This window comes from Diadema setosum, chromosome 10, assembly GCF_964275005.1.
Source record: "Diadema setosum chromosome 10, eeDiaSeto1, whole genome shotgun sequence".
Lineage (NCBI taxonomy): Eukaryota > Metazoa > Echinodermata > Echinoidea > Diadematoida > Diadematidae > Diadema > Diadema setosum.
The window spans coordinates 5,085,136-5,098,709 of record NC_092694.1 but is presented as its reverse complement, the minus strand read 5'-3'; the positions used below and the strand labels follow the sequence as shown (position 1 = coordinate 5,098,709).

General features: G+C 36.1%; 1 protein-coding gene across 1 annotated transcript; it reads right to left on the bottom strand.

Moving 5' to 3' along the window:
- Positions 1–4,668: 4,668 nt before the first annotated feature.
- LOC140233681 (ADP-ribose glycohydrolase OARD1-like) lies at positions 4,669–11,857 on the bottom strand. Its single transcript, XM_072313780.1, has 5 exons — positions 11,767–11,857; positions 10,900–11,054; positions 9,584–9,758; positions 8,561–8,619; positions 4,669–7,001 (listed from the first exon to the last, which is right to left on the bottom strand). The coding sequence occupies exons 2-5, from the start codon at positions 11,032–11,034 to the stop codon at positions 6,786–6,788; spliced, it is 585 nt and encodes a 194-aa protein (XP_072169881.1). The 5' UTR covers positions 11,035–11,054; positions 11,767–11,857; the 3' UTR covers positions 4,669–6,785.
- Between the last annotated feature and the right edge of the window lie 1,717 nt (positions 11,858–13,574).

Sequence of the window (13,574 nt, the reverse complement as noted above, 5' to 3'; positions counted from 1 at the left end):
TGCAGACAAAAGGAGAATGCGAAATGATTCCAGACACACTTCCAAGACGATGGAGGACAAGACCGTCATTAGGAATACATTTCAGCAATGTTTCGATAAATAATAATGGGTCATCATCGTCATCAACACCATTATCATCATCATCATCATCATAAACATCATCATCAACGTCATCATCAACATCATCATCATCATCATCACCACCACCATCATGATAAAGTCTCATTTTATCCAGGGTGTGTAGCCTCTACCAGAGGGCCCTACCATTAAGACCATGGCGTTGACCCGTATCACCCATTCACACACCTGGGTCGGGGAGGGACATGCTTGCTAAAAAAAAAACACAAAAACAAAAACATCTTGTCCAAGGGCGAAAGCACTGGACTCGAGTTTTACGAGCGTTCCTCCGATTGATAGTCAGGAGTCTTTAAATATCCACTATACATGACACATGGATATGGAAGCAATGTTATATCAGAGGGGCCGCGAAACCGGGTTTAGATAATTTATACGTACAGTGTATTATAAGTATCAGTTCAGGTCGTCAAAAACGAAAGGGAACCTTCGGCAATGTTACAGAGTGCTTGCAGCAACTCACGGCAATGGAGTTACAACATGTTGTATTAAAACTTTTCCGTGCTCCCAATGGAACTTTGCCTTTATAATAGATTGACTTTCTAAGGTAGGAGAAAACGAAGTTACCACATCAGCGGAAATTTCTGTAAATCCTGCAAATTTAATCGAAATGTGTCGTAAATGGTGCGTTATCATTACATAATAGGATTATGTATCGCAGGAATTTTACACAATGTGACTATAAAAGAGTGATGCTACTATCTCTGTAATGTCCACCTTTTGGAGTACATCTATGATTTAATACAGTGTTCTCTTCATTTATGTGTACGTGTTTGCACTATCGGATGTATAAAAAGCTTTTGATTTAATGCCGAAAGATATCCTTATTGAAAAGTTAAAATACCTGGAATTTGATGATTTGGCAAGTGAGCTGTTCAGACAATAATTCTGAATGCGGAAGCAAGTGACAACAGTAAATGGAAATAGTTCGCCAATGACTGCAGTGGAAAGTGGTGTTCGATCCGCAAGGGAGTATTCTGGGGCCATAACTCTTTATCTTAACACTCAATGATCTCTCACGGGCTATCAAACAATGTAAGTTTCTCTGTATGCAGACGACACCCGTTTATATTTTTCTGCTAAGGATCCAACAATCTTAGAAGCAACAATTAATGCCGAACTTTCTTTACTTAGTGACTGTTGTTGTTTTTTTTCATAACCATTTGCTTCTCAATGTAAATAAATGTAATTTTATATTAATTGGAACAAAGGAAAAGTTGCGTCATTTTGAATCTGCTGACATAAACGTGAATGGCACCAAATTAAGAGGAGTAACAGAATACAAAAACCTTGGGGTGACACTTGATAAAAACCATTCTTGGGAGGCTCACATTAATCAGGTCAAACGTAAGAGTATAAGGGGTCTTCAATTGTTGAAACGATCTAGAAGTTTTGCAGACAAAAAGTCAGCTCTTATATTGTACAAAACGATCATTCAACCACACTTTGATTATTGTTCCCTCACGTGGAAGAATGGAAATGTGCGCGACCTGCAAAGGCTCCAGACTCAACAGAATAGAGCTTTACGCATTGTGTTTGGAGTAGATGCTCGGTTTTGAAGCAGGAAGACACTATACAACCTGAAAATAGATTGTTTTAAGGAACGCTGGAAAAAGCACGCAGTAACTCAAATATATAAAGCCATTCATAATCTATTCCCACAGAGTTTACGTTCACGTATTATATTAAGAGGATGATGTCAATAACTATAGACCCATATCTTTATTATCTTCTATTTCTAAGATTCTTGAAAGAATAGTTTATATCAGGACAGTACGTTTTCTTAAAACCTGCGACATATTCTCAAACTTTCAATTTGGATTCAGGGAAAATCACAGCACAACACACGCACTACTTGCCCTCATCGACAAAGTCACACAAGCACTCGACACACATTCACACACAATAGGTATCTTCTTGGACTTCTCCAAGGCCTTTGACACGATTAACCACGGAATACTTCTCGCCAAACTGTCTCATTATGGAATACGTGGAAAGGCCTTGGAGTGGTTCACGAGTTACCTATCAGAAAGATCCCAATTTGTATATGTTAACGGCTTTGACTCTCAAAGTAAAACAATTGCATCTGGTGTTCCACAAGGGAGTTTATTAGGCCCATTGTTATTCATTATTTATATCAATGATTTTCATAGATCCTCGGAGAAACTATCATTCATATTATTCGCGGATGACTCTAACCTTTTTTTTTCTCACCCTGACCCAAACATTTTAATAAGAACAGTCAATGAAGAACTGAAAAAGGTTATACAATGGATATACGCAAATAAATTGTCATTAAATATTCAAAAAACAACAGTTATGCTTTTTAGTAATTCTTTAGATAGCCTCCCAGGCAAAATAACATTTGATACTACTCCCTTAGAAGAAGTTTCTTCCTTTAAATTTCTTGGTGTTTGCGTCGATAACAAGCTTTCATGGAGGAATCATATTGATAACATATGTACAATTATATCACGTAACATTGGCGTAATGAATAGATTAAAATATTATCTTCCTTCATCTGCATTATTAACTCTTTATTCTAGTTTGATACTACCTTATTTAAACTACGGGATTCTTGCTTGGGGTAATACATATCAGATGTTACTTGATAAACTTCTTTTACTGCAAAAGAAAGCGCTTAGAATTGTTTTTAATTTACATACCCGAGAACATACAGATGCTTTGTTTTCTGACCATAAAATATTAAAAGTAAATGATTTGTATGTGTTTCAACTTGGCCAGTTTATGTTTAATTACAACAGTAATTTTTTACCTAAAATATTCCATGATTCATTTCATCGAAATAGTCATGTTCATAACTATCCCACGCGACGATCCGACGAATTTCATCTTCCACTAATGAGAACCGCACATGCCCAAAATACATTTCTTTATACCGGACCCAGACTTTGGAATAACTTAGATAATAGTTTAAAAGATTCCCCCAAATTTGTTACATTTAAATACAAACTCAGAAAATATTTACTTTCTACCTATAATCTTAGATAATTTAAATTGTTTTGATTCATGCTTGAGCCTTCACCTGTCCTGATGTCGCAGCACTTGGCGTGTTCTGTGTGCAGACTTCTCTTCTTTCTTCTCTCCTCTTCCTTTCCTGTCTTTTGTTCCTCGTAGACTTGTATTGTTACCGTCTTCTCTCCTCTCGGTACTGTCTCGCGTCTTACAGTGTATACGTGTGGGCAATCGAATGTGTGTACGAACGTGTTGTCCTTGTCATATTTTCCCGGTACACGTGGTTCAGTGAGCAGTGTCCGGGCACTAGCATTGGTATTCTATATTTTTTTCCCAACCGGTGTATCTCAAAATAATTACATGTATATTGTTATAGAATAGTATATAATTTACTCATTATTTGTCTAGCGATCCACGTCCGACAAGCTATGCTTTTTAGTGGATCACTATTTTCCATAATCGAATTCATTTTCCGCTCTCCCACGAAGTATTTATACAGTGTTTTCCTAAATATTGTACATGTTATATGTTGTTCTATAACTTGTCTCGTATATATATTACATGAATCTTTTGCAAACGTTTGAACAATATTTCATCACATGTATACTTTGTACTATGTTTTGTTTTTTTTGTTTTTTTTTTTTTTGATTTTCGTTGATTGGAAATAAACTATGATTGAATTGAATTGAATTGAATTGAATGTACGTAATAATGATAGAATTGTATTTTCACCCAAACCAGGAACAAATTGTTTAAAGCGAAGTCCGGTTTATAATGCATCGAAGTTATTTAATAATTTACCCCAAAATATTCGAAATACAATAACGATGTATTGATAATCTAAGCCCTTTTACACAAGCAATTCAGAAAGTAAATTTCCAGATATTATAATATAATATCTGGAAATATTATCCATTTTTATCAATTTTTCTTGCCACTCATTTGTAACAAATCTTTGTGTTATTTTTGTTTGTTTTAATTACGCATATCATTTTCGTCACAGTTTGATTTTGTTATCGAAATGTACTCTTAATAAGTCATTTTATACTTATAATTATTCATATTTATTTCAATTTTAGTTTTGTTCACTGTATGCTATTAATGTCGGGTTTCCTCAGTTGTTTTTTGATTATTCTTGTACCTGTTCCTATTTGTTTTTTATTCCGTTTTGTAAATACTTATGCACGGCCCTGCTGAAAAGCAGCTTCAAAGCTGATAGCAGGCTTTTTTCCGTGTTGAAATAAATATATCAAATCAAATCAAATCAAATCAAATCAAAATTGTTTTATTATATATATATATATATATATATATATATATATATAATATACATATATAATCTATGTATGTGTGTGTGTGTGTGTGTTAGTGTTAGTTTGTGGACATCATGTATAATTGTGGGTGATGTTAATAAGCATGTTTCACTGTGCCTTTACAGCATTTCTACATGTACACAGAAAGATCTCTTTACATCCGTATGAAATGTGACAATGTAATCGCAAAAGAGACTTGCATGCAAGAGAAAAAAGAGCCAGACACTGATGAAGCCACTTTGATGAAAAAAAATAAATTATAATAATCATACATTTATTATGAACCAGGAAACTCCTTCAACCTGAAGAAAACTGATATTATAGTTACAAACGTATATTCATCTCTCTCTGGCAGTCATTTATGGCAAGTAAAATCTTGCCAATACAGCTGTACCCACAACAAGATAAACGTGGACAAGTCTGATGTCTAACAAAACTGTAAGTCCTTGGGCCAGGTACTCATCACAAGATAAGGCGGGATAATAGTCACCATAACACAACAGAGCTGCAAATAAAAATGTGTACGTTCTACAAGCTACTCCTGTTTCATGGGACCGGCAGTTTTCTTTTGTTTGTACAGTGAATATTTGTCAATACCAAACAAATTAAGCATATGAAGACACATGTAATTATAAAGATAATGATACTAGGATCTGATTTTTTTTTTTCACTTTGTTGTAAATCTATAAATGTGTCTGTTATTACGGAAGTGTATGGCACATACAGACGAACCAAGTTTCTTTATAAAATCTTCCCACAGGTAACAAAAGGTGACAGCTTTATACCACTGACTCTATAAATATGTATTGTGATACATAACACTCAGAATGAGAATGAAAATGAACCTTGAAGGGACAACGAATTATCAACTTCAATCTGCAATGGGAATCAAACTCAAAAATAGTCTTACACCCAGGTGGTAGAAGCATTCATGCCTGTGTTTCGGATTGTGTAGCATACACCATACAGCGGACTCCTGTAATATAACGCACACGGTAATAACGAAATTCCTGTATAAATACATGTACAACGAAGTCAAAATTTAGGCAGCAACATTATCCACTATATGTATTTTCATTGTTTATTTGTTCAGTGAGGGGCGGATCCAGGAATTCTGTAAAGGGGGGGGGGGGGCAAATAATATTTCTGGTGCCACTTCCGGCAACCGAGGTTTCATTTAAATTCTTTTTACTTCTTTTATTTTTAACGAAAAATAAAGGGGGGGGGCATGCCCCGGTTGCGCCCCCCTCTGGATCCGCCACTGTCAGTTATAATGAAGTTTCAATATAACGAACAAAAATTGCTAGTCCTGAAGACTTCGTATATAACAGGAGTTCACTGTACTTAACATTATAAATACAAGTGGTTGCATCTAACTTTCAGTGGGTTAGCCTTTCCGATGGTCTTCCTCAGATATTCTGCCTTTTAACAGGTATTAACCCATTGGCTACAGCAACCTACTAGCACCTGTACAAAGTCTACAGGAATTTGAGAAACATGTAAGGAACAGGTCTAGATGTGGTAATTTGACCATTGACAGACCAACTCTCGGCTTGTAATGTATTGACTCTCCTGCTGCTCCATGATTTTTTTTTTTTTTCTCCAGATTGGCAAATAATGCATGCTCTTACTTGCAAAATGAGAATGAAAATATTGCAGACATTGGCATGTGGCAGGTTTAATGGTGGCACTGTTTTCAATCATCAACAAAAGATAAATACAATAAAATGAATTAAAACATTATGTTAGGAAGCAAAAACATAACTTTCAAAACTTCAGTACTTTGACAGAATCTTTTCAAACTGTGGGTTACTACTACATTACATATCTATGTAAAGCAGAGACCAAAATTCAAACATTAACAGAAAAAATGGCAGCCACCTCTTCAACTTCTTTTGTTTTATACTTTGCACTCAGTATTGTACATGGGTAGCATTACCCACATGTAACTTGCACAGGTAGCAAATCTGTCTGAAATGAATAACATATCAGCAAATAATAATAACAAAAAAAACAAAACAAAAAACAGACAGGACAGTGATGTAGTCATCTTACTGGAAAAGACACAAAGTCGGTTTTATCAATGAATCACCACAACAGCATAATTCAACAAGATTGTCACATCCCATGAAAACATACCAACACAAGTTCCTGTGACATTGGTATCTGTGGCAATATTTCAGAAGACACAAAATTTGTCACAACGCTTGAGAAAGTTATCACAATCCAGTCTCGATCATTCAATATTGTCAGCCACCAAGTTTCACACAATGATACTTGACCCATTGCTAGGTGGTCACTTGACTTCTTTGTTCACAATCTGCTATCCACGCTATCAGCTTTGCACGATGGAGCGTTGCATCATAGGGTAAAAATGGTCACAGAGACGTTAGAGTCCGTGAATATCTCACAAATGATCTGCCTCACTCGATCCCACTTTAGGCCGTCTAGTCCGCAGGCAATGCGCGGCATGGAGAGTGCCCTCACACCATGCTGCCGACAGTGCTCCATGGTTGCTTGCAGGCTCTTGCGAACTGTGTCGTACGTTGGTTTCTGCCAGAATTTTTCTTTGGTTACCTACAACAATTTGGGAACACACACATATCATAAATTCATAATCATCCCTGATATAATACCAGAATTCTGAAGAATTCTGAAGAATAAACTCATTCAACAACAAATTATTGAAGGCATTTGTGTAGCGAAAGAATTTTCTTACGATCTGAAATTCTACAATCTGCCAAGCTACATCACCAAAGTACAATGACCAGATTACCATAACTATTTAAGTGAACCATAACATTAAAATAAAGTTGTACAGAACCTGTGTAATGTGACTACATTCTGTAAGAAATTAGATATTTTAACTGGTTACAAAACTTAGAGTATAGACGGAAACAATAATCATGCCTCGACTTAGAGCAAGCACAGAGCATTATAAGGAAATTGCAAACTACCTTACAGCAGTTTAACAAAAATTAAACTCAATGTAGTTAGAAAAGCTGCTAGAAACTGCATTGATCCAATAGTAGCAAGCCAATGGAGTAAAATAGAGTCAAAAGGGGCCTGAGCTTTTGATCCTAGCAGAATCTCTGTCAGAGGCAAAATGGGAAACAGGCGGGAAAAGCAATCACATAAAAGGACTACACACAAGAAGAACAGTCAGGGGAGGGCTAGGGACAGAGAAAACAAAAGGGATGTGTTGGAAGTCATGTGCAAGGAGCCCAAAAAGTAAGGGAGGAATATTTAAGTAAGAGGGTGGACAGGCAAAAGGAAGAGTGGGTCAGTGATGATCCCAAGGATCATAGGGGGCAGTCTGTGAATGATAAAGATGAATAGGGAGGCAACATCAAAGAAGATGAGTAACAACAAAAATTAAACCTAAGCATATGATACATACACAATATGTATACGTAGAGTAATATGTATATTATACACATTACATATGAAGAGTTTGTTTGCAAAAAACGATAAGTCCATATTTGTCAAATGGAGATATTTGCGATTAAAGGTCAAGAAAAATAAAGAGAATAATAAGAAAATTTTTGCTTCTTTTGACCATAATTTCATAAATATACCTTTATATGTAGTGACCAATGTATCATTCAAAAGGTATTATTTTGTACTTTATGACAGAGATCGTACTTCAAAATCTTCAAAAATGGACTTATCGGTTTTTGCAAACAAACTCTTCATATATATGACGTTTTATCACAAAACGAGCTAACTCTTGTTAAGTTGAGATATATGTGATTAAAGCTGCTAAAAGACAAATAAATTTTAATGACAGAGATCGTACTTCAAAATCTTCAAAAATGGACTTATCGGTTTTTGCAAACAAACTCTTCATATATATGACGTTTTATCACAAAACGAGCTAACTCTTGTTAAGTTGAGATATATGTGATTGAAGCTGCTAAAAGACAAATAAATTTTAATAAGAAAATACAGGATATCTTCCATAACTTTTAGAATATCACTTGTTATGTCACAAGTGAGGTATTACCGGAAAGGTTTAATTTTGCTCTATCTGATGACAGACTTATTTTGAAATGCTTAAAAATGGGGCTTAGCTCATTTTGCAATAAAACTCTTCATTATGTATCTTCTTGTCTTTATGTTTCTACATTACGTACCATGTAGTAGATGTAACGAGAATCCCTCTTTAGTACAGCTACTCCACCTGGCTTCACTCCTGTAAAATGGAAATCACAAAACAAAAACTAGCAGTCTATTATCTATACCATGGAAGATAAAAAGTATTGCATGGTCCTATGAGAGCACTTTCTTCAGAAGTGCTTTAATTCAGTGTCCTTTCTGTAATATTCTATTTTTTCTTCTCCTTTTCCATGTTCATACCATAGAGCAAAAAACCATGAAACAAAGAACTCAAGTAATTATATACATATATGTAGTCCTGGACAATCAGTGGGGACTAACTCACTTTCTCAAATGCCAATGAGAAAAATAAAATAAAACATAACAAAACAGGGCTAAGTTTAAGGAAAACAAAAATGGTGAGGCTAGGGCCCAGCGTCAATAGCCACCAATTTGTTTTTAACCCTGTAAGTGCTTTTGAGCACCAGTTGACACAGACAACTTCATCGTTGTACACAGTGTCAAAAGTCCTTGGGTTAACACTAGGGTTAACACTACACCTGCAACAGCCTTCAATGTACAGTATGTCCCCAAAAAAATTACAATCAGATTTTCGCATTGATAACAATCAGATTTTTGCATTGATAACACCCAATATGATTAAATTGTCTAAATGCTACTTCAGGTCTTAAAATATAGCATTTTCGCTCTATTATGCAGAAAACCCAATTCAATTTGGTTAAGCAGTCACAGAGAAATTATATGTGGATTGTTGTAAAGCATGTCAGGAGTCTGATTCTTCCAAGTTTAGCACTTGAATGCTCTTGTGTGTGAACACAATAGACATAACTTGGAGGGAAGAGATTCCTGACATGCTCTACAAAATTCCTCTTTTCTCTCTGACCACTGAAGCAAATCGAATGGGGTTTTCCGTAAGATAAGGGCAATGAGTTATATATGTATTTTTGTACCCTGAAGTTGTATTTGGATTGATTCACTATTTTTAAAGTTATCATTGCAGAGGGTCCCATTGTAATTTTTTTTTTTGACATACGGTATACCTTGAGACAGCAGTTCTTTGACTCCACCAAATTTGTCCTTGAAGATTGTCGCTATGCCCTTGCCCATCCGAACATCTGCGCTGATACAGTGGGCCAAACTGTCTGATGGTGGGCCAGCGAATAGGTCCCCTTTTACTTCTTTTAGTTGAAATCCGGGGCCTGGTGCCTTTTCCCTCTGGGTATTAAATAACAAATGGTGACACCAAACTGTCTCTCTCAATGAAGGAAACAATGGTTTTTGGTGACATGTTTTGGTTAACCAGCATAGCATTCCATTTGTGGCCAATGCTTCATACATCTCTGGGCCTACACTGTGCCTGAACAGTGTATTTCTCATGTCTACACAAGGAAGAAGGTGAGTGGTTATTATTTTTGCATACCATGCATGTATACAAATATGAACAAGAGTTAATACTGTAGGTACATCTCAATTTCTTACACACTCTATCACTGGTATCACTGTATCAAAACAGAAATGGATAGGCCTACTTTCTTTTTTTTTTTTACATATCAACACTGTACATCTACCTAAACACAGGAAATCCACCAAATCTCACCCATTAGGTGTGCGATTCACACCCAAGGGGGCATTCCTCATGCTCACACCCTGACAAGCTTTTTCTCACACCTTACACACACACACAAACACAAAAATCCATCAAGAACAAAAGATGTGGATTTCAAACCCCCATTAAAGTCATATTTTGGGCTATTTATCATATCTATAACATTATTACATGTACTGTCTATTACATTGTATAACTAGGATGCACCAGCCCACACAATCTACAGCTTAGAAAATACTAAACAGTTCCTTGCCATGGAAGGGGGACACCCCACTCCAATATCCTCCCTCACTTGATCGCTTAGCTCCCTCAGGCGGTGCTATAAAATGTATCACGAAATGTCACGACTAGCTGCTTGTTGATCTTGACATCTCTGTAATCCAGTCGTTGGACTGGGCCTGACACATTATTTCTTATTATATCAAAACAAACAATTACCGTAACAATGGCTACATAGTGTGTGTTTGTTGTCGTTGTTGTTTTTTTATCAACACATACCAGAAGGAATGGCCTAATGATTATTTTAAAGTAATTTATCATATTCATTTATGCACACATATTAAAAACATACTCTCAGGTGTTTGCTTGTTTTCATTTTGTTTGTTTGTCTGGGTTTGTTTTTTTTATTATCATTATTTTTTGGTCATTGTTTTTTAATCTACAAGTACATGAACCAGTCTTGAGATGCCTTGGTCTGTATCAACAAATACTAAACAGAAAGAAGTCCATGTAGAAATGCATAGGGCCTACCTCAGATTTGGAATGGTCTAACTCATCACCAGAGCCAGAAGCTGAAATCTTTCCATCGCTGGTGTCAGTGTCATCTGAAGTAGTCTTTACTTTCTTGCTGGTTGACCCAGGCTTCTTTACCAAAAACTTCTCCATACTTCAAGGGAGCCTGTATACTTGAATGCAATGACGATTTGTTGGATTCAAAATCCCATCCTCTGTCCATCATTTTGTCAGTATCATCATCAGACTTTATATCAGTGGAAGATTACTACTCGTCCAGTCCAAGACTTCTTATTCTTTGCACTGCATTACAACTGGCCTTTTCCCCCCGCTCAACTGAAGAAGAAGATCGAAGAAGAAGAAATAAATAAATGAATAAATAAATAAATCAATCAATCTATAAACAAAGGAGAGGTCTTTTGTATGGTTCGTTAAGTGTCAATGGGCAATTAAAGTTTAGAACCCCGCCCTCTCTGGCTCAGAACTGCTCTCGAACAACCGAGTACAAATTTCACTTTCTCATCAGTAAATTTTCAGTCGCCCTGGGCTTGCACATACAAGCATAGGAATTGTGGACCCTGCGAACATGCAAATAAAAGTCAACAAATCAAGCCATCCTTTCGTTGAAAAAAAAAAAATGTAAGCAGTAACAATTTACCATATGGCATAAATTTAAAAGGGCGTTTTCTCCCAAAGCAGATGAGAAGTCGGAACACAGAGATTGCTGTACGTGGTGCAATAGCCAGCTGCTCGGCAAGCAGAAACACAGCTGGGTGGGGGAAGAGCTAGAGTCTAGACGAATGCGAACTCACAAGGGGAAACGGAAAATATTCCATACATCTCAGTGATTCATGTGTTTGAGAAAGCGAAAATAAACAACCTTACCAACTTTTATCCAATGATCTTGCAATGCGTTGCTGTTATTTAGCTGTTGGCACACTGTGTTGACCTTGTGGCCTTCCTCTTTCCACCTCCATGTGCATTCTGACCACTCGACACAGACACAGTCACACAGTACAGTGCTCGTAAACTCTCTGTATTCCGTACGCAGCAGATTCTGATTCTGATGGGAACCCAAGTTCCGGGGTTTCCCCTGGATAGAGGGCGTGTGTTACAAATCGGCTGAGCAGACGAGTTTAATGGAAGGCGGCTGAGCAAATGAGGCTATTATAACGTTATTGACAGAATGCATGGTGATGTTATTAAATGTGATGTGAAATCGTTTGCGTTGTCTGCTTGATGCTTGCGTTTTGTCTTCTGAGATTAAGTTCGTATCGAATAAAAAAATGGAACCGCGAGTTGCAAATGCCTAGCGTTGATTCAAAATGTGGCGAGACAGAACGCACATTCATGGAGAACCCAATAGGACATACACCTATCAAGATTTGGGGTAATAAACTTGAATCAAACAAAGAAAAATACAGTGCAATAGAATGATGACATGTTATACTTCTTTAGAATACGGGAAAAGGGAATATCATTAAAACTATGATTGTAATTGTTATGATCAATAATAATTATAATCATGTTTTTATTGATATTAATATTAATATTAGGGCCTATGATTATAATTTTGATTATGATTATGATTATGCTTATGCTTATGATTATGATTATGATTATGATTATGATTACAGTATTATCATTATTATTACTATTACTATTATCATTATCAGCAGCAGCAGCATCTTGATAATCATAGCGATCACAGTCATTATCATCACTCCAAGTATCTTCATATTAAATTAAGAATCTGGTGAAAATGTGTGAAATCATTATAAAACTATATCATTATTCGTCTCAGTTAACATCATTATCATCACAAGCACTTGCAGAAAACTCTTGTCATTATCAAGGAGTACACCATTGATGCCTGCTAGTTATCCAATCAAGTCAAGTGAAGACAAGTTGTTTTATTTCATCTCCAACAAATTGAGGATACGATGAAATGCATCCTCCTGAAATGAATGAAACAATGGTACGAATCTCTCGAAAGAACAAAAACAGTAACTATCATAATAGTAATAAAAAAAGATAGAACATTATCAATGATATATCGGTGTGTAGAATAATGTCCAAACAGGAAATGGATCTGATTCAAAACTGAATGAAAAGGAAGACGCTGCATGCTTGACGTTACCGTACGATTTTGATGGAATAAATCAAACGTCTACTATCGCTATAATGTTATGCTGTATACCAAAGCTGCACGAGATTTCATAAAAGTGACACGTTTTGTGAACAAACAAAAAGGCAATAAAATTCATAAATCTCATCATCTCAATGTTGTTCGAAGGCTGCATAATATACGATGCAATTCGGGCATGGCGCAATAGACTAGTATAGACTAGTTCGCCAGAACATTGTCATTTCGTGCAAAATATTCTACAGTGTATATTAAATAACGAAGACTTTTATAGACAGATAGAAAACTTGCGTGAGGCTAGCCCCACATAGCAACAATTATGTTTACTGGTAGTGCATTCTAACCATTGATATGCATTTATTTGTGCATGAGAGAGGGTGGGTGGGAATATCTTAAATGTCACTCGTTCCAAAAAGAGGAAAAATATCCATAAATTCATACAAGTAAAGCGGGTCACACAATACCGCAAAAGCAATGTTTTGCAGTGAAAAGGTCGTGGTTAACAAGCTATCTAGATTGGATATGTGCATTCAAATGCATATACTGC